Source organism: Seriola dumerili, unplaced genomic scaffold, assembly GCF_002260705.1.
Source record: "Seriola dumerili isolate Sdu_G_001 unplaced genomic scaffold, Sdu_1.0 BDQW01000052.1, whole genome shotgun sequence".
Classification (NCBI taxonomy): domain Eukaryota; kingdom Metazoa; phylum Chordata; class Actinopteri; order Carangiformes; family Carangidae; genus Seriola; species Seriola dumerili.
In genome coordinates, this window is record NW_019174307.1 from 15,553,825 (window position 1) to 15,580,632 (window position 26,808).

Sequence of the window (26,808 nt, forward strand, 5' to 3'; positions counted from 1 at the left end):
CCATCCAAGGGAGGGAACCAGACCTGCTGAATTTTCACCAGCCAACCGTCATCCGCATCCACCCGAGGTTAGAGGTTTTCCCGCAGCCTCTCTCTCTCTCTCTATCTCTCTCTCACTCTCTAATCGACATCTCATGCATCATTTTTTTGGATTAATTGTGTTTCTGTTCTGACGCGCAGATGATGACAGCGTAACCGGGGCAGCAACGCTGTTAAGATACCCAAAACACCGCCGCTTTGTTGAATAGGATCTGTTGTGACTGGACATGAATTCGGCGGAACAGACGGTTACATGGTTGATAACGCTCGGGGTGCTGGAATCGCCGAAGAAGACCATCTCGGATCCTGAAGCATTTCTGCAGACCTCCCTGAAAGATGGAGTGGTCTTGTGTAGGCTGCTGGAGCGGCTCAGCCCGGGGTCCACGGAAAAAGTAAGGGCAATACCGCCCCCCCACCCCCCCACTACCCCCCACCCCGCTCTCCACTGCAACCGCCCGCCCCGTCGGCGTGTCTGTGTGCTGCCCAGATCCGTGAAACCGACGCGGTTTGTTGTCTGGCTTCTCTTTCTGCCCACTGGTCCATGAGGCGATTTCTTTTGTAGGTCACGGCAGCCCGGGTTATTGTCTGCGAAAACAACGCTATATGGTTGCACATACGTGTATCAGTGTGTGGAAAAGAAAAGACAGAAAGGCCGCTGTGTCCGCTGCGTATTGATCTGCTCTAAACAAGGCCATATGAGAATTGATTGATCAAATTTATCAGGGGCGATTAGATCCACTATAGATCTTCATACTGAAGGCCTTGTTTAATATGTGTCAATGCAGATCTAAACACTCAGCAGATCAGCCTTCTTGTTTGAAGCCTCTGTTTTAAATTCCTCTTTAATCCAGGCGGATGTAGCTTGTATGTCAATGTATTTTGATACACACAGTATGATCAGCAAGGGATGACCGGCTATCTGTACACAGACCATAGCTATAAGAGTGGGCCGCCATTGACTGCAAAGGCGCACAGGCAGAGATGGACCCTCTCCCCATTTAAAGAAACAGCGCAGTGTTTGTGTCTGTCAACGTATGGCTGCCTATAGCTTCAGCCAGTTCAGACAGCTCGGCCTGTGTTTACCCGGCAATGTTTTCCTTAAAAGTGGATGTGCTGCTCCGGGCTGACTGCAGATCCATATAAGCGTGAGAAATTTGCCTATTAAATGACAAACAGGTTCCTCCATTTATCCACCCCCCACCCCCACCCCACCCCCTCTCACACTGACAACGGGGTGTTGTTTAATTTCGGTGGCATAGTTAAATTCTGTTTTGCACCATTTTGTAGACATGAGCGTTTCAGGAAGGCTGTATGTGCAATGATGTGTTGTAGCCCAGTGCTAATGGATGAAATCCAAATCAGCGTGTGGCATAATCAGCCAATATATAGCTGATTTAAATTCAGTTAAATCTGCCGCCATCTCATTTCAGGGAGGATTTAATGTTTTATTTGCAAATAACTGCTAAGAAGATTTACAAAACCTGACGAGCTGAAGTCCTCTGCATATAGCTGCATGCAAACGTATTGCTTATGTGCGCCATATAACAACTAAATCTTAATGGTGTGACAGAATGTGAAATAGTATAATAGAAATTGATTTAAAATATGTGTTTTTGTCCTCCCTGGACAGGTTTCTGTAACCACATCTGAGGAGTGCCAGAGGCAACAAATGTCACTTATAGATCTAATAAGCCAAATTGTAAATTAATACAAAGTCATTTGATAATGATAATGATAATATCAATTAAAACAATAAGAATAAGAACACTAACAACATTAACTGTCCAATACTAGATTTTTTAATATAAACCAATATTTGAAAATCTGTTAACAATATATCGACCAGAAGCCAATCTGTATGTTAGTCTGTATGTTATTTAAATGAACATAACAAACAATATTTTGTTTTGCAGAAGGAAATTTAGTCATTAGCATATATGAACTGTGACCAACATATGTGCTGAACAGAATATTTAGTGTTGAAAATCAAACTTGTCAGTGCTCTCTGGTGGACAAACTATGTAATGTTGACACTGTTTCTTAATGACCTCAAACAGCACTGACAGCTCTTCTTACTTATCAGCCAGTATATTCACGGATACAGATATATCTGCAATATGTTAACACTGACCAGGCTTGGCCTGGCAGATGTATCGGTCTAAACAGCGATACTCCTACTATTTCTACTAATATTTTACTGTTTCCCCATGCCAGGCTTTCCATTTTCTCCAATATTTCCACTTTTACTTGTTGCTTATATAATAATGAGTAGGCTGTAAATCCTCGGCAATATCATTGGCCACCCATATCCAGTCACTATCTGACCCAGATGTGGCCTATGGCATCCCTGAGATGTGGCCCTCGTGCAGTTATGTCTTGGCTGAGTTCCCGTAGCCACATTCAGTTTAAGTAATTGCTGTCAGTGCGGGCAATCCTGGGTGTGTATGTGGGCCAAAGGAAAGTAGGAGATGTGGGCCACAACTGGGCCAGATGTCAGTTGCCATCAAGGTCGGTGTCAGTGCCATTACCTTATAGACCAAAGATACAAATAGGAGGCGGTATCATGGTTCATTCCAATTAGCTATAAAAATCTTCTGTGCTTCCCTCACTTGCATCTCTTCTGATGCTCAGTTCCCTCCACATGCAGAGCAGTGGTAATGATGACTATGATGTGAGGATGATGGAGGCAACTTGCATAGCCTCAATTCTACCTGTATTACTCCCTTAATCTAAACAGTGTCTTCTTTTATCGATGAGTGTTACAAGCCCACTTCCACTTCCTGGACTTACTGTACCTCTGCCCTGGACACACTTAGACATTACAATGATCATAATACAGACAATAGGAAATATGAGGAAAAACTGAAACTGAGGAAAATGACACTGAAAGTTAGAGAATGAATAATGTGAGTAAAATTATGTAAAATTATTTGAGGAAAACGAAAAGATTAGAAAATGTGAGAAAAATGGAAAATACGAAGAAAACAGTAGATTTTTTCAAAACACAAGGCCTAGGAGCGAGAGAACAGGAGAGGATGGAAATATGTGTACCAACCTATATACTAACTCATTGCAGATATATCAGTACTGGAGTATATGTCAAACTGATAAGAAATATCAGCAATGTAATGCCAAAGAGACAGTAGCTATAGATACAGTGGCTGCCTTACAGGGTTTGTCCACTGATAAGTTTGTTTTTAAACCCATAATCAATTCATATCATGATCAGAATTCTTCAATAGATCCTTATCAAAAATGTTTGTTATGTTTTAGTGTTAGAAATAAATATCAGCCAATTAATGGTTATCAGATTTCTCTAAACTCTCCCCTGTCTGTGTCAGTGTTGCCCTCAAAAATCCTTCATCAGTCAGGTTCTAACATACTGTAGGCTATATATCTTTACACACTCCCTGGCCACTTTTATTAGGTACACCTGTAAAATCTAATGCAATCCAATACAACTGCTCTGTCATAAAGTCTTCTTTTATGATGCCAATAATGTTCAGTTTTTGTTGACACTGTCAGAGAGGTGTTAGTCATCTAGCACTGGGGTTATAGTCAGTGTTGCGCATTAGTTGCAGATACTTTGCCCTCCCCATTTATATCAGTGATGGTATATGGAATGTTTTCTTTCTATTTCTCTACGTATCCATCTTGTTAAAGGAGGTTATGCTAAAAACCAGTGCACCCATAGGCTACAACAACATCAGTGGGGATCCCTATTTGTCAACGTCATTTCCCTCGACCCAATACTACAGCCTCCTCCACTTCCCCGCTGCGGGACTTGTGTTCAGCCTCCCGGAGCGTCAGGCCCAGTGCAAACGCTGCCTGTAGAATGCGCGTCGATAGAGAAGATTCATTTTCAGGGCAAAGAAACTCACAGATAAGCGCAGTGTGAAAAGCAACACACACCCGCAGCGTGGCCAGGAGCTGTTTCTCTAACAAGCGTCTTCGTCTTTCCAGATTTACCAAGAGCCGAAAAACGACGGCGAGTGCCTGAACAACATAAAGGAGTTTCTCAAGGGCTGCACATCGTTCCGCGTCGAGGTGAGTGGCTTTTCATATTTGTGCTCATATCTGTCGTTCATGTGACCCTCTTTTGCACATAATACCATAGGGGGGTGCTGTGTGAAATGTGAAGTTTATGTGTTTAAGAGGAGACTCTGGTACAATAAACAATGGGCTCATGGAGTGGACGGACGGAGCCCCCTGACAGTGGGGAGGAGGAGTGGACTAGCAGCCGAGAACAATCACCCGTCGCCCGGTGTGAGAGAGCTCTGCTTGTCCGTCCGGTGGCGATACATTTGCAACATTATGGCAACTTAAAGTGACACGAATTGATTTAAAACTTATTACACTGTAGCCTGTTCACATTTCCCACTTGAATCTAGAGGCGCCATGACAATGTTTACGCTCTCTAATTAATGCAAAGCTTTGTCCTCGGGTTCACGCGTGGCTTTATTGTCACCACCAGTTCACACCAGCCGATGCATGTAACAGTTTTTGCTTAAAAACAAATAGCCATTGCAGCTATGGACAATATAGGGCCATGGTTATGTAAGTAGGTCTTGCTCTGACATGGTAATTACAGTCTTATTGTTATAAGGTGTGCAGTCTGAACATGTCCACAAATTAAGACCTCACCCATGTAGGTCTGTTTAGAAATATTTAAGTACATTATGGTTTTGGCTAATGAGAATACCTCCATAATCTTAAGCAAATTGAGGACAGCGTGCTGTTTAAGGCTGTGTGTTGGCCAGTGCATAGAGGGGTCATTGAACCACCCTGGTCTGACAATGAAACTCAGTGTTCCTCAGCATTGCCTCTCTCCTCTGAGCTTCCAGCCACTAAACAAGAGGTGGAGATGGGGTGAGACAGAACTCTGTCATACTCAGTATGTGAAACATGCCATTTAGTACTTACAGTCAGCTGAAATGCCAGCGAAGCAAAAGACATCTATCATGTTTTATTTTTGCAAAAGACTTCTGTTTGTTTTGGCTCACTACAGGAACAGGTTGTGGCAACGGTGCTGAGCAATAATATTCACTTTCTTTTACTGATAAATATTCAAAATCCCCATCATGTCCACCCCTTTATGTCATGCTGATTTGTGTCTTCGCTGGCGGATGTGCTGTACTCAATACTGCCTCCTGTTTCTTATATAGACTGTTTGGTCCTTGCGTGAGAGATTGTGTTCAAATGTATGTGACTTGTTTTTGAGTGAACTCGACAGCACAGGATTATTGTAGTTTGGGACATGGCAGTCCTCCCGCTCACCATCTGTAGAGCAAAGATGGATCTTCTCCAGAGCCCAGAGCACTGCTGGCTCTGAACCCAGGTAGCTGCGGCCACAGATTAGAGCAGCGGCCGCTTACATGTGAAAGACAGACCAATAGACGCTGTGCTTTTGCAGCGCTGACCTACCTCGTTTTAATGGAGTTAAGCAGGACATTTGGCTGACTATCAACATGCTGGTCTTGCTGTGTTTGCGTGTCTTGTTGGTGTATTTCAGCTGGATTGATCCTGTTTTTAGATCTGATCTTACCTCTGCCTCAAGACCTTGTCTGACACTTAGGCAGCTGCTGGTACTGACCCTTAACCTCTAATGCCTTTGACCACAGGAAGTGATCTTTAGAGTTCCCATGACCTCACTGGTCCCACTGGAACAGTAACCCTACCCTCCATCTACCCTGGCAGTAATTACCAGATCCATCTGTCTCGACTAATGGGAGAGTTTGGATCCATTACCATCAAAAACAAAAACAAAAACAAGAAGAGTTTGTTGTACTGTATAGCTACCACAGTAGACATATGAGGCTGTTTAATGTAGTTGGACTGAGACATATTTTTGTGATGTTGGCTCAAGGCTGCGACTAAGAGTAGTTTTTTTTTTTAGCATCAATTACCATCAGTTCTTTTTCTATTAATCACTTGATTTGCACACAGCAATTCTTCTGAGCTCAGCGTGAAAACTTCAAATGTGTTGTTTTGTCCAACCAACAGTCTGAACCTCTTAAGATATTTAAGTAGAAGTAATGTAAATGACAGAAAAGGAGCCAATTGTAGCATCTTAGAAGCTGGAACCAAAGAATATTGCCTCTTTAAGTTTAATATTGATTAAACTTAAAATGAAACAATTAATTGGTTATCAAAATTGTTGCACTCATTGTTTCAGCCATAGTTGGCTCCGGCTCCACAATTTGAACTGCTTACTATTAGTCGATTATTCGATTAGTCAATCGAGAGATATATCCCAAATCCTAAAAGATTTGATTAATTTAAAGTTCTCAAAATGAGGATTACTTTATTTCCCTTGTATAACATGTCATGTTTTAACTGTTAGTCACATTTGATGACACCATTTTGGGCTCTAGGAAACTGTGATGGACGCCTTTCAGTTTTTTGATCCTTTAAACACCAAACGATCAGTAGATTAATTGAAAGAATAATTGAGAAATTGGTCAATAATTAAAATAATCATTAGGGGCAGTTCTGCTCAAATCTGCATTAATGCACTATTATCAAGGACTTCTTAAAAATACATTATCCACATACTTTAAGGCACTAAAAGTAAGTATGATAAACTAAATGAAAGGCATAGCTCATATTTCATTGCGGTCAATGATCGGCTAAAGCCTGTGACCCACAGACATCAGCAGCAGGTCTGTACTGCAGCCATTTAAATAGGCCAGGCCAATTCATCAAATCAAATCTAAAAACCATCTAGTCAGGCTATAATCTTCACTTCTCGCTCGCCTCAGGTGCTTTTTGTCTTCAGTCTTGTCTTCAAGAACTGAGACACATGATCAGTTGGTTTGAGGTCAGGCAACTGACTTGGCATGTATGTTTACACCCTTCAAACTGAAAGTCTCCAGTGCCACTGTTTTAAATACATACTAAATGTATTCTTAACTGCCTCACTATAGACAGTTCCACTATACTGGACTATAAGAGGACTCACAGAAGCATTAATATTTAAATATAACTATTTAAGTAATTTCTATATGTGGCCATATCCCATTAACTGTAGTGTACATGGAGTCGTTGGTTGTAACACCCTGTGAAGGTAAACAGTCTTTCCTCAATCATGAGAAAAAGTGTGGGAGCAATTTGCCATGCTGTTGTAGCTTGCTGAGTCACAGAGGGGTGTTGCACTATTGTCTCAGCCTGCTCTGAGGGATCATTACCTGACTGTGATGCTGAGGCCTTGCAGTCATGTCTGAGCTTGTCATGTTAGTCATGTTCATTATCTCCCTGCATGAATGTTTAATGTGCACCATCCGCTCTGTTTCACTGTAAAGAGATGTGTAAGTTTTTTTTTCTAATGGGGACCCTATTAAATACTTTGAAGCTGTAGGGAGAGCTCACATTTTGCAGTTATGGTGGGAATGAAAAGTTAAATACAAATACTGAATGTGGTTTGTAGTTTCAGTCCCAGTGAAAGTATAGATGGGTGAGGAAGAGGGTGCATTCACATGGATGCCCACCAAGGACAGTGAGTCTTTCAGCTTGCACACACACAAACACGTACACACATGCACTCTCTTTCGCAAGCACACACTCTCACATTCACAGCCATTCACATATTCCCTGAGGACATATCTGCAATCAGAGCGGAAGATGAAAGAGACTCATATCTGACAGTCACTCACCCTGAATATGAGTGAAGCAGGAGTAGCTAATCATTTGAAGCCGTAACACAGGAAGAGAGAGGACAACTACAGTCATCAACACAGATACAATCACTGCCATTCATACTAACCAAGAGGCTAGTGACAGTCACGCTGTAAGTGATACAAACAGTGCTTACGCTTCTACTGCAGCTAAAAGACAAGGCTGGCTTTATTCTACCTTTTTCTTATTTTCAGCAACCCGTATGAAAAAAACAAAATCATCAACACATTAATCGTTCAGACTCCCCTGCCCCGTCTGTGACACTGCCCTGTTCATGTAATCATAGCTACAAGTTTCCAGTTGGTAAATACTATAATAGTGTGACTTTTCTGAAAGCATCAGTATATCTCACTTAATAATACAGAAGTGCCTGAAACCAAGCAAGCAGGGTTATCTTACTTCAGCCAAACTCTGTGGTTCAATGTGACTGATACCTAAATGTAACTAACCCTAACTCTACAATCATTCAACTTTCTTGTCTGATGATGTGAATTCGTTCGCATCTTGATACATGATGCATCCCTTATGATGTGAATGCAGCATCAAAAAACCAGCAAAGGCAGGGCTGGATGCTTCTTGCTAGCACACATGGATGTAAACAATGCGGGATTTAAAATGCTGTAAGAATTGTATTTGCAAATGTGTTGGAAGGGAGGAAATATATTCAGTACTTCTCTTTCTTAGACCTCAGGAATGCACACAGTGAGTTTCGGTGAGTAATACAGAGCGTGAACATAACTTTTGTTGATTTACAAGAAAATTTCATTGGACACCTTTAAATCTGGCACTACCTGACCAAAGAATATGTAAGCAAGTTCATTCTCAGTAATTGTTGGGGGCTCACTTCAGTCTTGGAGTAATGCAGACTTGGTGCAGTATTGAGTATTTATAGCAGCGGGGTGGAGTACGTGGGATTGACTGAAACTACAGTGCCCGTATTCATCATAATGAGTTACCATGTCACACTGTGAAACAGTGTGGCCCACTGATGTGTTTTTAATCATTGTTTTTGCACTAAAATGGAAATACTGTATATGGCATCTATAGTGACAAACCCACCCATCATGTCATTTAATTGATTGCATCAGAGAATTAATCAACAATGAATTTGCTAATCTGTTAATCATTCATATAGTTTTATATTAATGTATGTGTTTGTTATTTTTTTGGATGTTTGACTGTTGGTTGAACAAAGCAACTATTTGCAGATGTCCCTCTGAGAACTTGTGATGGACATTTTCCACCATTTCTGGCATTGTTATAGACTGATCAATTAATTGACTAATCAGACAGATTAATCAGTAATGGAAGTAATTGTTAGTTTCAACCCTAAGTTGAGCATTTTAGCTCTAAAAACAAGGCTTTGGCTTTGCAGGCAATAATTATTAGTAGGATAAATTGTTGGTTTTCGATGACAATAACAAAAGCTTAGAATATTGCCAGTCTCATCCTTTGATGCTCTCGCTCTTCATGAAGTAGGCAGATGAGCTCAGTTCCTTTAGTGATGCCCATACTTCAGTCAGCTTTATAGAAGGCTGTGTCTGTGTGTAGCTGCCGCAGATATGTGTGTGTCTGCTGAACTTGTGTGTTTCACCAGCTACTTCCGTCTAAGATAACAAGAGTTATCGATTGACTGTTCAGCGCTTGAAGTGTGGCCAAGTGATGACACAGCCCTGCAGCACTGGAATTAGTGATTACCTTTAAAAAGGGAAACGCACTTGTCGATGACTCTCTGGCACTCACACTCTCCCCCTTTCTCCCTATCCCCCGATTCCCCTCCCTCTCTTTCTTCTCTCACCCACAGCCATTTGAGGCCAGTGACCTGCTGCTGGGACTTAACTTTGCAAAGGTGCTGAGCAGTCTAGTCGCTCTGAATAAAGTCACTGCAGGTTAGTCAAAATATGTGCAATATGAGTGATGTGTGTGGGGGTGTTTTTATGAAAGACATACGGGTAGTCATTGGTGTGTGGGCGCTGACTGCAAATATCAGGTCTGGTGTATTTATGTTTTGCCCTTTCTGTGCAGATATCGGCGTGGGCAGTGATTCGGTGTGTGCCCGGCACTCTTCAGCCCACCGCATCAAGTCGTTTGAGTCGCTGTCTTCTCAGGCTTCACTGGGCCGATCCTCCAAGCTGCTGCAGAACCAGTTTCGCAGTCTGGTGAGGTCAACACTCCCTGCCAGTCACTAAGAGCGCACTTTACAGTAGATCTGAGTCACTGAAAACTTTTAATGTGTTTTTGTTATTTTGTCACAGCAATCTAGTATTAATGAATCATTGATGATAATACAAAATAGTTAATTAAGTGCAGATGTGCGGTGAGTGTTGGAATATGTTTAATTACGGTTTCCAAGTTGTTACCGAAAATAATTGTATAAAGACACCCACTCATGTTGTTTTCAGTCATATGTTTCTCTGTGCTCGGGTTAAAGGTAGCCAGAACTACACTGTGAGATATTTATGTCACTAGACTTTGTGTAAAAGCTGCAATCGTACCTGGGTTTGCTCTCGATTAACATCTATAAGCAACAGGATGAGACATACTGTCTTACTGTTTATGCAATTGACAGATTAGTCTCCTAAGGGTTCCCTAAATGCAAGTAATCAGGAACAATGCAAATTTCAAGGTGGCACTGCAGCATGTGTCTAAATTCTCCATGTTCCTCTAAAATAAAATCTATTGTTAGTATAGGAAGTTAGTCCCACCTGCTGTCTGTCGCAACTTAGTCAAGCTAACAATCAATCCCAGTTCAGTCAAATCAAAGAGTGCCTCTGCCTCTTACACATGGGCCATGGAAAAGTTATGGAAAGGTTTGCAGGAAAACTGCAGTCACAGTGGAATTACGCCTTTAAAAATTTTGCTTGCAACATAGTAAAGTCTCAGATGGAAATAATGAATATATACTATATATTGCACAATATTTGTTTTCACGGATGAAGCCTCACATATTTCATAACAAATCTCTGTAGTCACCAGTGTTTCGTCTCCTGATCTGCTCAGTGCTTACGTTTCCTTTCGTTTCTTTCTCTCCTTGGTGACTTTGTCAGGACATGTCAGAAAACAGTGGACAGCAGCTGCTGGTGAAGGCACGTTTCAACTTCCAGCAGACCAACGAGGATGAGCTCACCTTTTCTAAGGGTGACATCATCGGTGTGACTCGTCAGGAGGAGGGAGGCTGGTGGGAGGGGACGCTCAATGGCAGGACTGGGTGGTTTCCGAGCAACTATGTCCGCGAGATCAAAGGCTCTGGTAGGTACCTCAGCTACTTCTGGGCAGCAGGTAACTTAAATACTGGTAACCCTGGTAACAGAACTTTCTGTTATGATACTGATAACTAACATAAGAGCTTTTAACAAAAGACACCACCATGCTATTTTAAAACTTGGGCTCTCTACACCAAGATATTAAAACAGTAGTGTAGTGATTCATTACATTATTCTATATCTGTTACTACTTCCAAAAATATCTCCTGCTCCTGTTTCCTCTGTGATGGAGCACAGAGCAGCTTGACGGATTAAATAATATTCTAAACAGATGTTTTCACATCTCTGACAAAAAGCGCCAAATTATAGACAAGTTGCCTTTGTCATTGCTATTCCATCTGGCCTTGTGACAATAGCACAGCCCCACATCTGTTGCCTCTTGAGGCCTGCTGTGGTTTGTTGTTTTTTTGCTTGTAAAACGGGTTGAGATGCCGTGTGGCAAGAGGCAGCAGCTCAAAATCTTATCCTCTCCCTGAAAGACATTTATTTCTTTACTTTACCAGTTTATCACTAATTTTGACCCATGATCAAGATATTTGTAATAAATTTTAGACAAGTCTGATCATCACCCAGCTGATATATTTTGAGTGACATTAATTCAGTTCAGATCGTTCTCATCTGACAAAAGAAAATACAAACATTTAAAGATGTGTTGTTGATCTATTGTTATTCTATCTGAAGAATTAGTATTCTGAGTGCAGATCCTAATACAATAATCCTAGTACACAGAAAACATAAACATGCCTTTCGGTGGGTTGAGAACAGCATAAAGCCATTTTGTCCTTCAGATGTGCAATAAAACAACAGCCACTGAAAACAACATTTGTTAGAAGGACGTTGTTGTTGTTTAAAGTCAGTAGGAATTCTTTATGTAGCCAACTGTATTTTTGATTTCTGACTTGGGAAGTATGAGCATCAGTTTGAAAACACTGCAGTGTTTCAGTTGTGGGAATGACTTATAAAATTCATGTCACTAATTATTGTGTGCCTTTTTCTTTTCTCTGTGGTCAGACAAACAAGTATCGCCCAAGTCTGGCACCCTTAAGAGTCCACCAAAAGGCTTTGACACTTCTGCAATCAGCAAGACATACTATAACTTGGTGAGGACACAACTCAACAGTTATTTGAAATCGGTCTTATTTTCACATTTTTTGCTTTCTTACTTCTTCACTAACATCATAGTGAATAGGCTGTGTTTGTGTGGGGGGTTTTTATTAGTGCCAGTTCTTTTTAATCTCTGTCTTTGTCGGTGCTTTTTTCCATTCAGCATTTGTAAATTCTCCTGCCAGCGAGTAATTATATGGAGTACTATTATAAAATCTATTCGGCCTCTTCAACCACAGCTCTCTCTAAACAACTCATTGACATACTTTCTCTGAGCTCTTGTCTAAAACGCTCAGTGAGTGTCCCAGGAAATGTTCCTGCAGCTGAGGGCAGGTGTCATTCACAAAGCTGTGATCACAGTTGCATGATGAGCACAATGCAATTATGTTTTTTTCATACATTCTCATGGTGTACGATGCATCTTGAGATGTTTTTCCTTTTTCTGTTGTAGGTGTTGCAAAATATTTTAGAAACAGAGACAGAATATTCCAAGGACCTGCAGAGCCTCCTGACGAACTACCTGCGACCTCTTCAGAGCATTGACAAGTACGACTTGTTTATTTTAGCATGGTTGTTGTATAACAGGAAGCTGGAAAAGATTTTGTGCCGTTCCCAAACAACATATCTGGATTGAGTGCCTGACACATGTCACTGAATATGCAGTCACCATTTCGCTTTTTGCCATTATCAATTTTTCCTCCAGACTGAGCGGCTCGGATGTGGCTCTGATTCTGGGAAACCTGGAGGAGATCAGCACCTTCCAGCAGATGCTTGTCCAATCACTGGAGGAGTGCACCAAGTAAGTCCCTCCTTGCACACACAAAGCCCCACTGCAGCAGCATCTTCACTGTTTCATAATAAGCAGAGGGACATCTAGTGTTGGGCTGGCTGTACTACAGGGGCTGTGCAATACATAGATTACATACTGTTACATACTATTACATGTTGTAATGCATTTGTCCCATACCACACATTTCACAAACCTCCACATTCCACTGCTCCAGTCTTTGTTATCGGTGTAGGAGAGTTTGCACAGTTGTATTTTTATCAGTGTGTGTGTATGATCTTTTTATTTTTTCCTTTAGGCTTCCAGAAAGCCAGCAAAGGGTGGGCGGATTCTTCCTCAACCTCATGCCCCAGATGAAAGCTCTTTATATCGGTTACTGCTCCAACCATCCCTGTGCAGTTAATGTGCTGACCCAGTACAGGTATGCTTACACATCGGCAACATTTAGTATGATATTTTTCCAGCGTTTTTAAAGCTGTCTTCATGCTGCACAACTGGTCACATGGAAGAAGACGAAGAAGGTTTTGATGTTACACAGTAGGTTTAGTATTAAAAAAGGAAAAGGGACTGGTCGTATTGTGGAGTTGGTCTTTGTGTTACAGTTGTAGTTACCTGCTGTTTGCTGACTGTGGCAGCTATTGTGGACACAAAGTGCCTAGTTTGCAGTCTAATTTCCATCATCAGCACAACTGCAGTTGAGGGAGTGTTTTCATTTGTATTGGCTACAACCAGAGGAGAGAGAATGAAAAAAAAAAAAAAAACCTCAGTTTGGGCGGTTACAGTGTAAGACGGTAAAAGGCCAAAAGTTTAAGCTAGATCCTAAACAGGTTTGTGAAAAAAAAAAAAAAAAAACCTTCCTGAACCTGCATGAACTAACGTTGTCAGCACTTACAAACCCAACATGCTCCCCCACCAGTTCCTGAGCAGCAGCGGTTGAACACAGCTGAAATACATATTACTTTAGAGTTCACACTCTCCATCTCAATTCAAAAGGCTGAATTTAATTGTGACCCGGCAGTCTTGGTTACTTAGGACTGAGAGGACCCGTGAAGGTGTCTATTTTAGGAATACTCCATAATTGAGTGGGTAGAGGCTGACCTGAGGCGCGTCTGAATTATGTGACTTGTCTGTGTTGGCTGTGTTCTTTAATTCATTCATTCATTTCAATCAATCATTTTATTCATATTTAGGATCCTTTAAATATTGTCCATCATGATAGACAGCAACGAATGTTGTGCGAAGTTGTGTAAAAGGTGCTGTTTTCAGCATGTTGGCATTTTTCAAAACTGTAGTTTGTAGTGTCATGAAGAAAATATATTTTATGTGTCTTTCATTCACCATTTGTTTTGTCTTTTTTGATATAGACTGGCAAAGTGTTTAAGGAATACTTGACATAACTTTTATTATGATAAACTCTAAGCTGCCTCTGCAGCTGAAACAATTAATTGATTAACTGAATCGTCACTCAACAGAAATTTGACTGGCAATTACTTTGACAATCAAATAATCATTCAGGTTATTTTTTTCTTGCAAAAATGCCAGACATTCCCTAGTTCCAGCATCTCTCTCTGAAGATTTGCTGCTTTTCTCTGTTTTATATCATCACAGATTGAATATCTTTAGATTTTGGACTGTTGGTTGGACGAGACAAGACATTTGAAGGCATCACGTTGGGCTTTAGGGAATAGTGACTGGCAATTTTCACTTTATAAGCCAACAATTAGCCAGTTGTTCAAAACAGATAATCTGCAGATTAGTTGAAAAGGAAAAATGCACCTGTGACTGTGTTTACTTAGTGGAAGTTAATCTTCTTTTGCGTATCATTGATTTTTTGTCAATCCTCAGTAAATCTTAATCATAAAGGCAGCAACATGTCTGACCGTCACTGTTTTTGAAACCAGTGTAAGATAACTAACGGAGGCAAAAGAGTTGGTTTCAAACCCTGTGATGATGCTGTTTGTGATGAAGAGAAAATATTCAAAATCATTGCAGGTCATCAAGGTTGCCTCATGAGCTAAGCAAATAATTTATGTTGTCTTTCTGTCTCTCTCTTTCCCTCCTCTTGCAGTGACGTATTGGGGGAGTTCATGGAGGGGAGGGGTGCAGTCAGCCCTGGGATCCTCACCCTGACCACAGGCCTCAGTAAACCCTTTATGAGAATTGACAAATACCCGACCTTACTCAAAGAGCTGGAGAGGCACATGGAGGTGTGTGTACTGTGCATAAACGTTTTGTCTCGATGTGATGTGATGTTATGATGACCAACATATTTCTTTTCTTTCAGGAGAGTTATCCTGACAGGCCAGACATTCAGAAGTGCATGGCGTCTTTCAAAAATCTATCCGTAAGCTGAAAATCCTCCCTGTCTGGTCCAATGTAGCATGTGAACAGACTTCATGTGACATGAATTCATAGCGGGCCTTTGAGCAGTTGTCTTTTCCCATCATGCCAGGCTCAGTGCCAGGAGGTGCGGAAGCGTAAGGAGCTGGAGCTGCAGATTCTCACTGAGTCCATCCGGCTGTGGGAGGGGGATGACATCAAGACCCTGGGCTCTGTGCTCTACATGAGCCAGGTGTTAGTCCAGAGTCCTGGCTCAGAGGTATGAGCACCATCTACCTCCTTCACCTGCACTTCAGATAGTCATTACCTGTGAATGTAATATCTCAGTGCATAAATTGCAGTGCTTTCATTTCCATTTAACTAATTAATGTTATTCACAGGTATTTTTCAAGTACTCACTCAAGTGTGAGGAGAGTTCATGTTTGTTTACCAGTCAATTGTGTTGTGGTGAAGAGGTGCACATCAGTCATTTTTAATTGAAGAAAAGTAGCCAGTTTCCTTAGATGTGGTCAAACTCACTGTGAATCTTTGATCTGAACTGTGCCTCATGTCATGTTTCCATCTCTTCTACATTTACCTCTCTTTCTTGAACCTGTTCCTGTTTGTCAGGAGAAGAGTGAGCGGTACCTCATGCTCTTCCCCCACGTCCTCCTCATGTTGTCTGCCAGCCCCAGGATGAGTGGCTTCATATTCCAGGTATTCCCTCTCCATTCTCCTCTACAGTGTTTTATACTCAGAGTGTTCTGTACATAATATAGTGGATGAAGGGTTGTTTCTCTCATGTCTTGTGTCTGATCTGATGATTTCCCTCCACAGGGAAAATTGCCCCTGGCCAGTATGACAGTGACCAAATTAGAAGACTGCGAAGCCCACAAAAATGCTTTTGAGATCAATGGTAAGACGACATGAAATGAGCAAGATGCAGAGTTCAATCCAGTTACACATTGCGCCTTCAGCAACATTGTCTCTGTCCCTGCAGGCACGATGTTTGACCGTCTCCATGTGATGTGTACCAACCAGCAGGACCTGCAGGACTGGGTGGAGCACCTGACCAGACAGATCAAACACACAACAGCCACAGCACCCAGCCACAAACCTCTCACTGTTCCCTGCCACACGGTCAGGAGCTAATGATTGCAAACCCACACACAGATGATTTTTTTTTTTCGCTAATCATTACATTCCCAATGTAGTGTAAATAACTATGAATATATATGTTGATTTCTCACCGATTTTGCAGTTTGAACCCCTAAAATCAATATGACCTCAGAGGCTGGTTCACATTATGTGTAGCAATCATCTCAAATGAGTGCACAGCCTCGTGTGAAGTGGTTTATTTCTCTTACTTAAATGGTTGTTGTACACAATTGCATTTAGTGAACATTCCGCCTTGGCCCTTGAATAATCAATTAACAATAACGATCATTTGATGTACAGTAGGCCACTTGCATGTTGGTGGCTGCATCTTGGCAAAATGTAACCGTCTGAAAAATTATTTTTAAATCAAGAAATAAATCTGCAGGACGCCAGTTAAAGGGAATTGTTGTTCCAAATCATGAGGTATTTTTGGGAATGTCCACCTGGGAATAGACCCTGGGATGGACGCAAGACAGACTGCACACTGGAGGGGGTTATATATCCCGTTTGGCCTGTGAATGCTTTGGGATCCCCAAGAGGTAGTAGAGGATGTGCCTGGGGTATAGGAGTAGGACATCTGTTCTACTCAGGGCTGTGTTTTCCTACAATGTCTGATTCCATCAGAAAGAACCACAGTTAACTTTAGTATTACTGAAAACTGCAGTTCAAATGTGTGAAATGTTTCAATGGCGGTATTGAGGAGCAGGTGCGACTGTGTTGGAAGTTAGTCTAAAAAGTTATGGTGGGATCAAATTTGAATGATTTAAATGTTCTTTCGCGTGCCACCACTGACTCACTCAAGTGACAAACTAACATTTCTTTAATCCAGCTGCATTTTAGAAAATCAGCCAACAGCTTTACCTATACCACATTTGTTTTCTGTGTATGGCGCTGAAATTAAAACACTGCCACATTTACTTCTCAGATTATTCGGCCGTGATGATCTGTTAGATTTCTCCATTTTGGTCCGTGATGAGAACAATTGCCCAGTTTATTTATATTTATGGGTCAGGAGGACAAAGCATGGTCTGTTGCTCTTATATACTGAAAAATGAACAAAAAAATTGAACTTAAACAGATGATTATACATTGACTATATTTAATTTTGTAACCCAAAACCAGAGAAATATTTGATAACCGGTATATTTTACAAAATCTTTCCGATGCACTCTAATCAATCTTTACCCAATTGGTGTAGTTCTTAAACAGTTGAAAGTAAAGCAAGGTAAGTTTATTCAAAGTGCTCTACAGAGGCATGAAAATACATTCAAAGCAGAACATTAAGATGACATAAAAAATGCTTCTTAAAACAATAAAACTCATTTGATTGTGAAGCGTGCACTTATTTATTAAATGGCGCCTCAGCTCATCAGCCGTGTTGTTTTCGTCCCTCAGCTACCATCTCACCCCCTCACGCCATCCCGGCATGCTGAGGGGAGGTCCATGACAGTGGCCCCCACCTACCACACCCTGCCTCACCCCTCCTCCCATGGGACATCTCACAGCACGATGATGTGGGGTCCACTGGAACCACCCAACACCCCCAAACCCTGGAGCCTGAGCTGCTTGCGGCCCGCACCCCCGCTACGGCCCTCTGCTGCCCTCTGCTACAAGGAGGTGAGGGACTGTGTTTTTTGGACATCTTTGTGTGTGTGTCTGTGTGTAGATTTTCATTTTCTTTTTCTTTTTTCAAATTTTCTAATTAAAGGATCTTAGTAAAAGTCCTAAGAGTGTGAAGAAACTCCTCCCCAAGCGCAAACCTGAGAGGAAACAGTCTGAGGAGGAATTTGCCTTGAGGAAGAGTAAGTTCAAAGTCTTTCCTTTTCATGTCCAGAGTGTGTGTTGAACTCAATTTCACCAAATGTGATATCCTTTTCATGTTACAGGAATAGTTTGACATGACCTTTCATTTCTGTTTGTGTACAGTCTAAACAAATAAGTAATGTGTGTATTAGTGAATCTGGGGCAGAGGCAGACTGGCTGTTTCCCCTGCTTTCAATATTTGTACGTAGCTAGACTGAGCTAATCATCTGCTGGCTCTAGCTTCAAACCTAATCTATCCCCCCCCCCCTGCACCCTGCACCCTGCACCCTCAGGTACAGCTGCTTTGGAAGAAGATGCCCAGATCCTGAAAGTTATTGAGGCATACTGCACCAGCGCCAAAACCAGGCAGACTCTGAACTCCAGTAAGAAAACACATCATTTGACTCATACATGTGCATGCACAAAAGAAGTGAGGTTCGTACCGGAGCTTGCTGTCTTGGTAATGACTATATCTGTATTCTATGACTCAGTGCCTTTCTTTAACACTGGTATTCTGAGCTGATCCTTCTAACAGTATCTTTTCTTCTTTCTGTCTCTCCTCCACTCCTCACTCTTTGGCATTGCTCTGGTTTACCTGGTTTTCCTTCTTTCTCTTTTTTTCATCAATTATTGTTCTCTCCATACCGTGCTACAATTTTCTCCATGTACTCTGATTTGCTCCATCATCTCGCCCTCCATCTCTCATTGGTTTTATGATTTACCATTTGTTGCGTGTTGCGTATGCCACGTCCTCCCCCTCCTTCCTCCCGCACCGTCACCCCTCTTCCTTCGCCCAACATTTTTCTCCCTCTGCGTCACCCTCACCTTGGCCCGCCTCCACCAGCCTGGCAGGGCACTGACCTGATGCACAACCACGTGCTGGCTGACGTGGACCGGTCCTGTGTGGACTCGCCGGGCCGTCGTAGCAGCGTGTCACGGCCAGAATTGACCTCTGACCTTTCGGAGGACTCTGACTATGACTCCATCTGGACCACCCACAGTTACAGGATGGGTTCAGTGCCGCGCAAGAGCTGCATCTCTCACCAGAACTAAAGAACGTACAGTACTGCCACGCTGTACTGTGATGTAACGTACAGCACGTTTACCTCTTTTACCTTCAATGTATTAAAGGAAACTAGATTTTTTTTAATTTATCTATTTATTTTATATTATATATTTGTTCATTTTTTTGTTAACTTATTTGGTTTATTTATTTTTCGACAGTTTGTTTGAAGATGTTTAAAGCATCTCCCTGTTGCCTTTGCCACTTTCCCTTTTATGTGCCTCCTCTCTTTCTGTAGTTGTCATGCAGTAAGTGTTAGGTAATTCTTGTTAATTTATCTTGAATGTGACCACTCCCCTTGTTTGACCATAAGTGTGGCGGACTCTCTTAGCAGAGAGCAGACGGAGGTTGGAGTGGAATATGGGGGAGGGAGACCCAGGGGAGGGAGAGATGGGGACTGAGCTTTTCCTGTCTGATATTCAGATGTAATTCAGGAACGAGTATATTCTATTTACCATGTACTACTTCTCTCCAGTATGTGTTTTTAGAGTATGTATGCTCAAACATAGCACAGATGCGACACACACGCGCACACACACAGATTCAGGCTGCCTGATAATATAGCAGCATGCAAATGTTATATCCAAATTCCTAGCATTTTATATGATTGCTGTTTTCATAATTTGAAGTTTAATCCATGTTGCCAGCCCAAGGCAGAATCCTATTCAACATAACCAGACCACTGCTGAATATTCAAAGTCCTTGCTAATGGTAATAGTTTGTGAAACTCAGTCCGTAGTTGCTGCTACAGAAAGAGGAGATCATCACATACAACTCACCCTCTGGTCAAGCTTTTACAAACTGGATAAAAGCTAGTGGACTAAGAATGGTGAATTTGAGGGTCTGTTCACCCACATTACAAAAGATACATTTTCACACTTACCTCGTGCAGTATCTAGCTGTGCAGATAGATTTGGTTTTTAATGTCTTGGTTTTTAGATTTCATCTTAGAGATTTCTTCTTCTGCTGTAATGCAGTTTAGGTGGATGGGATTCAAATGTGGCAATCACACCTTGAAAATGACAATTTGAAAATAGGTCTTTTCAACATCCTTTACTCTGGATACTCACCTCGGTGTCTGCAGTTTTAGTTGAAATTATATCCTTCTGAACAAATCACTGTCATTGTGGGATTTTTTAAAAATGTATCTGAACAAACTAAATGAAATTCCTCTCACGTCCATTGTATTAGGTTGGAGGTAGAAAGCCTGGGAAACTATCTGCATGACTAGAAATCTTCACAAGAGTGAAGTTTGTTTTTGTATTTTTGGGTGAACTGGCCCTTTAAGTTAACATTTTAATCATTTACTGTATTGTGTAGTCTCCTAAGCATCATCCTTTAAAGCCCGATCTTAGCTCCAGTAATGTTGCTGTCTGTCAGTGGTTCCACAGGGTTACATTTACAGTATGTTTTCAATCTCAAGTTACTCCATTAATGAAATTAAAATGATCATATAAAACCAAGCATAGCATGCCAGTCAGACACTAATGAACTGTAAACTACAACCTCATACAGCTACCGTCGTGTAATACAAATTGAATATCTTTGTTCGATAGGAATATGTCTCCTGCTTGTTAAAGGAATAGTTTGACATTTTAGGAAATATACTAAATAGCTTTCCTGCTGTGAGTATTATCAATGCCATTCTCATATCTGTTCACTAGATATGAATCTGTAGCCAGGAGGTTAGGAAAGCAAATAAATCTATTTAATTTAATGCTTTAATCTTCAAGTGGTGTGCCAGGCGAACAGAAAATAACTCATCAGTTTAAACTTGCTACGCTAGCAGTTTACTCTTTATGCTAAGCTATTCTAACCAGCTCCCAGCTGAAGCTTCATGTTAACTGTACAGACCTGAGAGTGATATCGATCTTTTTATCTGACCCTCAGCAAGAAAACGAATGAGTCCATTTTACAAAATTTTGAACTATTCCTTTAAGGTGTAGCCATTGACGTGGTTAATGTAATGTCAAAAACAAACATCGCTTGTGTCACAACAAACTGGTACATATGATACAGCCTCATAAGCCAGACATGCCTGTGTGTTGTCTGGCTTGCGAGGTTTCCCATACTATCTCGCATTAATGACTATTTTTATGAAGAAGTATTTTTCCAGTGTTGGTATTAAAAGTTTGGCATCCACTTAGAGTCTATCTCCTCTTACAGTAAGCAATGTGAGTGACATATGGAATATATCGGTCCATGTTACGGTACTATTTAATGTTTCTGAAATAATTTCTTTATTGTATTCATTATTTTGTATACAGGCATTTTTTTAATTTATATGTTATTCTGTATGTCAATGTTTACAAAATGATCCCTGGAAGAATCATTTGTTTTCTTTTTTACATTTTATTGGTCTGTATCAAAGTTTACACTGAAATTATAACATGAAGTGTTTGGATTATTTTGCACAATCATGTAACGGGCCAGTGGGTGGGGGGGTTAGAATCTGTTAAATTCTGTACTTTTTGTCGTCTACCTAGAGTGTGTATGATATAGTCCTAAAGGTAGACTTAAGTATTCAGTGTTACTGTAAAGTAAATGCTCATTCGTAGTGTAAATGATCACCTTTGGTGTTTTGAAAGCATTGAGGGTAAAAAAAAAAAAAGACAAAAGAGAGAGACCGTGATTATACGGGAACATTTCTATGTGAACTATTCATTCAACCTCAGAATACTGTCAGAGTGGACTTGAAATATGAAGAGCACATAGTTTCCCTTTCTGTAAATACTAGTTGTCATGGAACAAGAAAAAAAAATTCCATTCTACCTTCTATGAGTATTTGAGCTAAGAATATCACTGTCCTTACATCATGTGCTATAGTTTGTGACAGTTGTATTCTGTGATTTAAGAAACTACGTCAAACTGTGGGACAGGCAGGGTGAAGAGACTAACTGTCTTTGACCATCATTCTCTCTGTGTGCTCTAATGCTGTATTCAGTTCACACATGTGACCATGTCTTGTCTGCAAACAGCGCCTTCAGTGTATTTGTTCTATACTGCTGAAGTGTTCCAAGTCCCAAACGCTGTATTATGAGTTTTGAATAAATCTGTCATTTGGTAGATGCTGGCATTCTGGTGATTTGTAAGGACTGCAGATTCGATTGTCTGGTGTGTGTTTTCATTTGGGGAAGATGGTGGAGTTCTCATTAATTTCAGGTCAACAGAGAATTGTATTGTGACTGAATGAAGGGATTTGTGTGGGTGTTTTTTTTTTTTTTTTTTTGCCAGATATCTCCACAGCCTCTCATTTCCTTTCACCTTCCTTCGGCTCTTGTCTGATATCTTCTCTGTGCATGACTAACACACTACTTCCAATTGCGGTGTATATTTGCTTCTCTTTGATGCTGTCGGTCTTTCCAATAAAGAAGTTTAGACTGTGGTCAGAAAAAGTAATGTACTGAAGATGACTCGGTACTGACTAATGTCACTACAAGGTGAGACAAAGGCAAGTACCAAGTGTTGAGTGCTCTTGTGTTTTGAAACAGGGCCACGAAGGGAAACAGGGCTGCATGTGATCATCCCTGGTGAGGAGAAAGTCATTGTGGAGGATCCCAGTCGCAACGGACAAAGTGCAGCGGAAGAAAAGTAAGATGATATGCTTCTCCTCTGTCCTGAATCATTGTCTTTACATATTGTAAATCCCATGAAAACACCGGAACCAAAAATTCCTTAGTCCACTTCCATACCCCGTCTGTGGCGCACAACCCCAAGTCCATCCGCTCCTACTGAAGATCAGCTGTGCTGTGTTACTGTATATTATTGCAATCATTCCTCAAACAGGATAGCTTATTTGTTCGGGACTATTTTCAGCTGAGCCGAGCTCGGAGTCCGTGGTCATGGTAATGAAGGAACATTCAACACAGTAACTCGGTGATGTGTTTTTAATAGTTTCTGGGCAGTAGTGGAGCTCCATGGCACAGAGGAATAAGCTGTATCAGGCTATGAGAACTTGTTAGCTGGATATAGTAAATAAGTATAGATGTATTTTTACAGCACATTTTCAAAAACAAATATCACAAACATGAGATTAAAACAAAAGTAAACAAGCATTACAACATTTAGTTTTCAAAAATGCCAAGTGAGATGGATGATCTAATAATGAAAAGTAAAATATCCCAAAGTTTATGGATATAAACTGCAGTCTCCCTTCATTTTAACTTATTGTTGGTTTAGTATTTTCATGGGATTTGTTGACATTAAGAAAATGTGAAATATTACCAGACTTCATGTCCACTGTAACTCCCTTTGTAACTGCTTTTGGTCTATGCTACCGCTCTGAGCTCATAGGATAGGCTCACATCTTATCAAGTGCGTCTTAAAACAACACTCACGTACCCATATGTACAATGAAACACAAACATATTCTGATTGGTGTAATTGTTACAATGTGAAGCTATCCTTTAATAAGCGGTCCTGTGGGTGTTATCTTATTGTCTTAAAGGAGCCTGGTGGACGTGGTGTACGCCCTGAGGGATGAGGTTCAGGAGCTAAAACAGGTGAGTGTTTGGGATGTTTTTGGTTGTGATTGTGTGATTTATTTAATATATGACTAAATAATTAAAAAAAAATGTTTGCTGAGTCGTGGGTAGGCATAATTTTAGCTAAATGGAATTAAACTGATTTGTAATGACCTCTTTTTTTTAATGGATTAGGGTTTTATGTTAGTTTTAGCCTTAGGTTGAGACAGGGACACAAAATTCTTCTCTAAATCTGTTTTACAACAGCATGAGTTACATGATTTTTTTTCCACACCAGGATAATAAGAAGATGAAGAGATCACTGGAGGAGGAGCAGAGAGCACGGAAGGATCTAGAAAAGGTTGTGAGGAGGGTTTTAAAGAGCATGAATGACCCAACATGGGATGAGACCAACCTGTGAGGCTCTTGTGCACCATCTTCTCCATCTGAAGCGTTGAAAGGAGAAAGAGCATGTATATGTGTGGACTTGCTTGCACCGTGTGTGAAATGCACACACTCGCATACATAATTTACAGCTGGTTGTGTGAGTGAGGGCAAGAGTGCATCTGTAAGCAAGTAATTGTGTGCTTGTGTGGGACGGATGCCTGTTTGTGTGTGTGTGCACTCTAAGAGAGTTGTCATTACCGCCCCTTTTTGTAAGACAGGAATCACTGGGACGTAACCCTCAACAGCCTCGACCATCTATTCCATAGTAACATTCCTTGAACACCAAGCAAGAAGGTGAGGAAGTCACACACTTCCCACACTTCTACATCCATCATCACTGTCTTTGGCTGGAAGACAACTGAGGAGAGATCCTCTCCCTCTGTTTACAATCATTTATCAGGACGCTGTCCAGTGGTACATAAATGGTACGTTAATGGTGTTAATGGTCGCAAAGGTCTTGGACAAGTCTGAACTTGAACCATGCCATTTCATAACCTCTCTTGTGTTATTTAATTTTTTTATTATTTCATTTTTTGTTGGGTCTCTTTCCCTTGTACCAGGAAGCTCATCTTTTCTGTCCTCTTTATTGTTTCACCACTTTAAGGTTTGACTTTATTTCTGGGCATCCTAAGGGAATTGTACAGATATTAAATTGGAACTGTGTGATGTAAATACTGCTAAAAGATGAGCCTTTGTCCTTTGGGAGAAATAAATGTTTTTTTTTGGAAGAATGGGTTTGAGTTGCTGCTAAAATCTGTTCCAAGACCACAAAGGAGCAAGGAAACTCTGCTCTCTGTCTGTTACACACATGCACAGAAAGGCTGGGTTACCAACTAGGTAAAGCAGGCAAGTGCTGGTAACTGGGGCTCCGAACTCAGAGTGCAAAGTTGTTTAGGAATTTGTACTCCTAATATACACTGTCAAGTAAGGTAGATCAGATTTTAGTTTTAAGAGTTTTGGTTTATATTGTACTCACAGGGAATTTATGCCTAAATTAGGTTGTGTTGAATCAAATTGTCTCAAACTGAACAATAAGGTCTAGTCAGTACACCTGTTCCTATGGTGGCAAGTTTACATACATAATTCAACAATAATGGACCACACGATCAAATGCTAGACTGACTTTATGAATAGTTCATCAAACCATCATGTTGCAATGTTGCTGTTATGTAAATGTAAATAACGTAAATGTTATTATACGTCCATATTGTCTCAATGTCTACCAAATGACTATTATATGGCAGGCTGTGAGACAATAATTAAGCCAATTTTGTAAATACTGTAAATTAATTGCAAAAAGGTTTTGTTAGACATCAACACTGAGGGACTCTAGCATTAAAAGTGATGAATGAGATATACTAGATAAAGGCTTCAAATAATTTTGAAGCAATTTTATTAGTATTACTTCTTATTTATTCTAAATAGACTACTTGCTATTATTAATAGTTGCTGATACTTTAGATAATGAATGAAGAATAATGCTCATAAAATATATTGGAAAAATAACTAAATACTGCAAACAACTGGCTTATTAAAAATAGTAAAACACTCCCACTCAAAAAAAGAAAGAAAAAGTAGGAAATTATAGTTTTTCTATACTGTCTTGAATGTCTGTGAGTGACTGACTGACTAAGTGATAGAGTTGAGTGATGAAGTTACGTCATTTGGACCTCCGACCTCCAGGGGGCCTCCAACCCCGCACCAACTGTGGCCTCATCCTGGATTTTTTTTTTTTTTTTTAATAATCTAAATAAATAAACTAATTGAGTTAGTGTGTGTTGAAGCAATGAATGCAGAGTTACTTTATTTGCAAATACGAAAAATATTATGATTGGTTTGCTGGATGTGTCTATATCACGATGATGTCAGTCAGGTCAAAGGTCAGGTCAGGTGGCGACACCGGGAATTTGGCGGCAAAGCCGAGCGCTACATGTAAGAGACCCTTATTAAAACATCAAAGAAAACAAACGTAGGAGCAATGTAGCCGTAAAGACAGAGTCGGAAAAAGACAAGGATTTCGTAGAAAGGGAAATTCGGCAAAAACATATCAGCTATCCCAACTTTTTCAAAAGTCGGCTTGCTAGCATTAGCAAAGAGTCTGGAGAGGACGATGCTAACTTCAGAGAGAGGCCATTCACGTTCATCTGAGCGCCAGAGAGCCACAGCCCTGCGACACCCACCTGTTCAACTGCCCCACCCTCATCTCCACTTGAGCCCGACTGAAATGCGGATGTGGCAGGTAAGTTACCGGTTTTGCAGCCCCACAATTCATCTACTACAACTTTTTACCTATTTTAATTTAGGTTTAGCTGTTTCAGCCATTCAGGATGTAGTGACTGAGGGGGGCTGTTAAAAATTGATAGGGGCATTTTTTCTTAATATTAAGAACAATGATTCAAGCCTATGGCTAAATAACAACAGCATTACAGTAATGTTCATATAGCGTTTTTATTGGGCAGAAAAGAATTGATTGTTTTTGTTGGCATCTCTATGTCAGGATGTGTGACATTGTGGAAATCCTGTATGATTCAGGCAGTACGAATCAATCACTGTGTTTGTGTAGAATTGTATTGGTGGAGGTGAGGCAGTATGTGCTTATGTACACACTGTAGGCTAATGCGTTGATATTGTTGCTGCTAGCCCAGCAAAGTATTGTTGCAATTATGTGGTGGGAATCCTGTATGATAGA

At 40.8% G+C, this 26,808-nt stretch overlaps 1 protein-coding gene across 3 annotated transcripts; it reads left to right on the plus strand.

The window, feature by feature from the left end:
• Positions 1 to 24,819, plus strand: arhgef7 (Rho guanine nucleotide exchange factor 7). Of its 3 annotated transcripts, XM_022740490.1 has the most exons (23): positions 1 to 67; positions 180 to 430; positions 4,002 to 4,085; positions 9,517 to 9,601; positions 9,738 to 9,871; positions 10,760 to 10,961; positions 11,987 to 12,075; positions 12,531 to 12,625; positions 12,783 to 12,878; positions 13,165 to 13,287; positions 14,935 to 15,073; positions 15,151 to 15,210; positions 15,319 to 15,465; positions 15,816 to 15,902; positions 16,023 to 16,101; positions 16,186 to 16,325; positions 17,739 to 17,960; positions 18,052 to 18,145; positions 18,440 to 18,529; positions 18,991 to 19,170; positions 22,701 to 22,800; positions 23,657 to 23,711; positions 23,971 to 24,819. In XM_022740490.1, the coding sequence occupies exons 2-23, from the start codon at positions 266 to 268 to the stop codon at positions 24,091 to 24,093; spliced, it is 2,589 nt and encodes an 862-aa protein (XP_022596211.1). In that variant the 5' UTR covers positions 1 to 67; positions 180 to 265; the 3' UTR covers positions 24,094 to 24,819. The 3 variants fall into 3 exon arrangements, with proteins under 3 accessions (XP_022596211.1, XP_022596209.1, XP_022596210.1); XM_022740488.1 differs by lacking the exon at positions 18,991 to 19,170; XM_022740489.1 differs by lacking the exons at positions 22,701 to 22,800; positions 23,657 to 23,711; positions 23,971 to 24,819 and having other exon boundaries at positions 18,991 to 19,236.
• The last annotated feature ends 1,989 nt before the right edge of the window (positions 24,820 to 26,808 follow it).

Coding starts and splice junctions, on each gene's coding strand:
- arhgef7 (XM_022740490.1), top strand. CDS start 266: ATGAATTCGGCGGAACAGACGGTTACATGGTTGATAACGCTCGGGGTG. Junction 19,171..22,700: donor CAGGATGGGTTCAGTGCCGC/GCAAGAGCTGCA, acceptor GTTTTGAAACAG/GGCCACGAAGGGAAACAGGG. Junction 22,801..23,656: donor CAAAGTGCAGCGGAAGAAAA/GTAAGATGATAT, acceptor ATTGTCTTAAAG/GAGCCTGGTGGACGTGGTGT.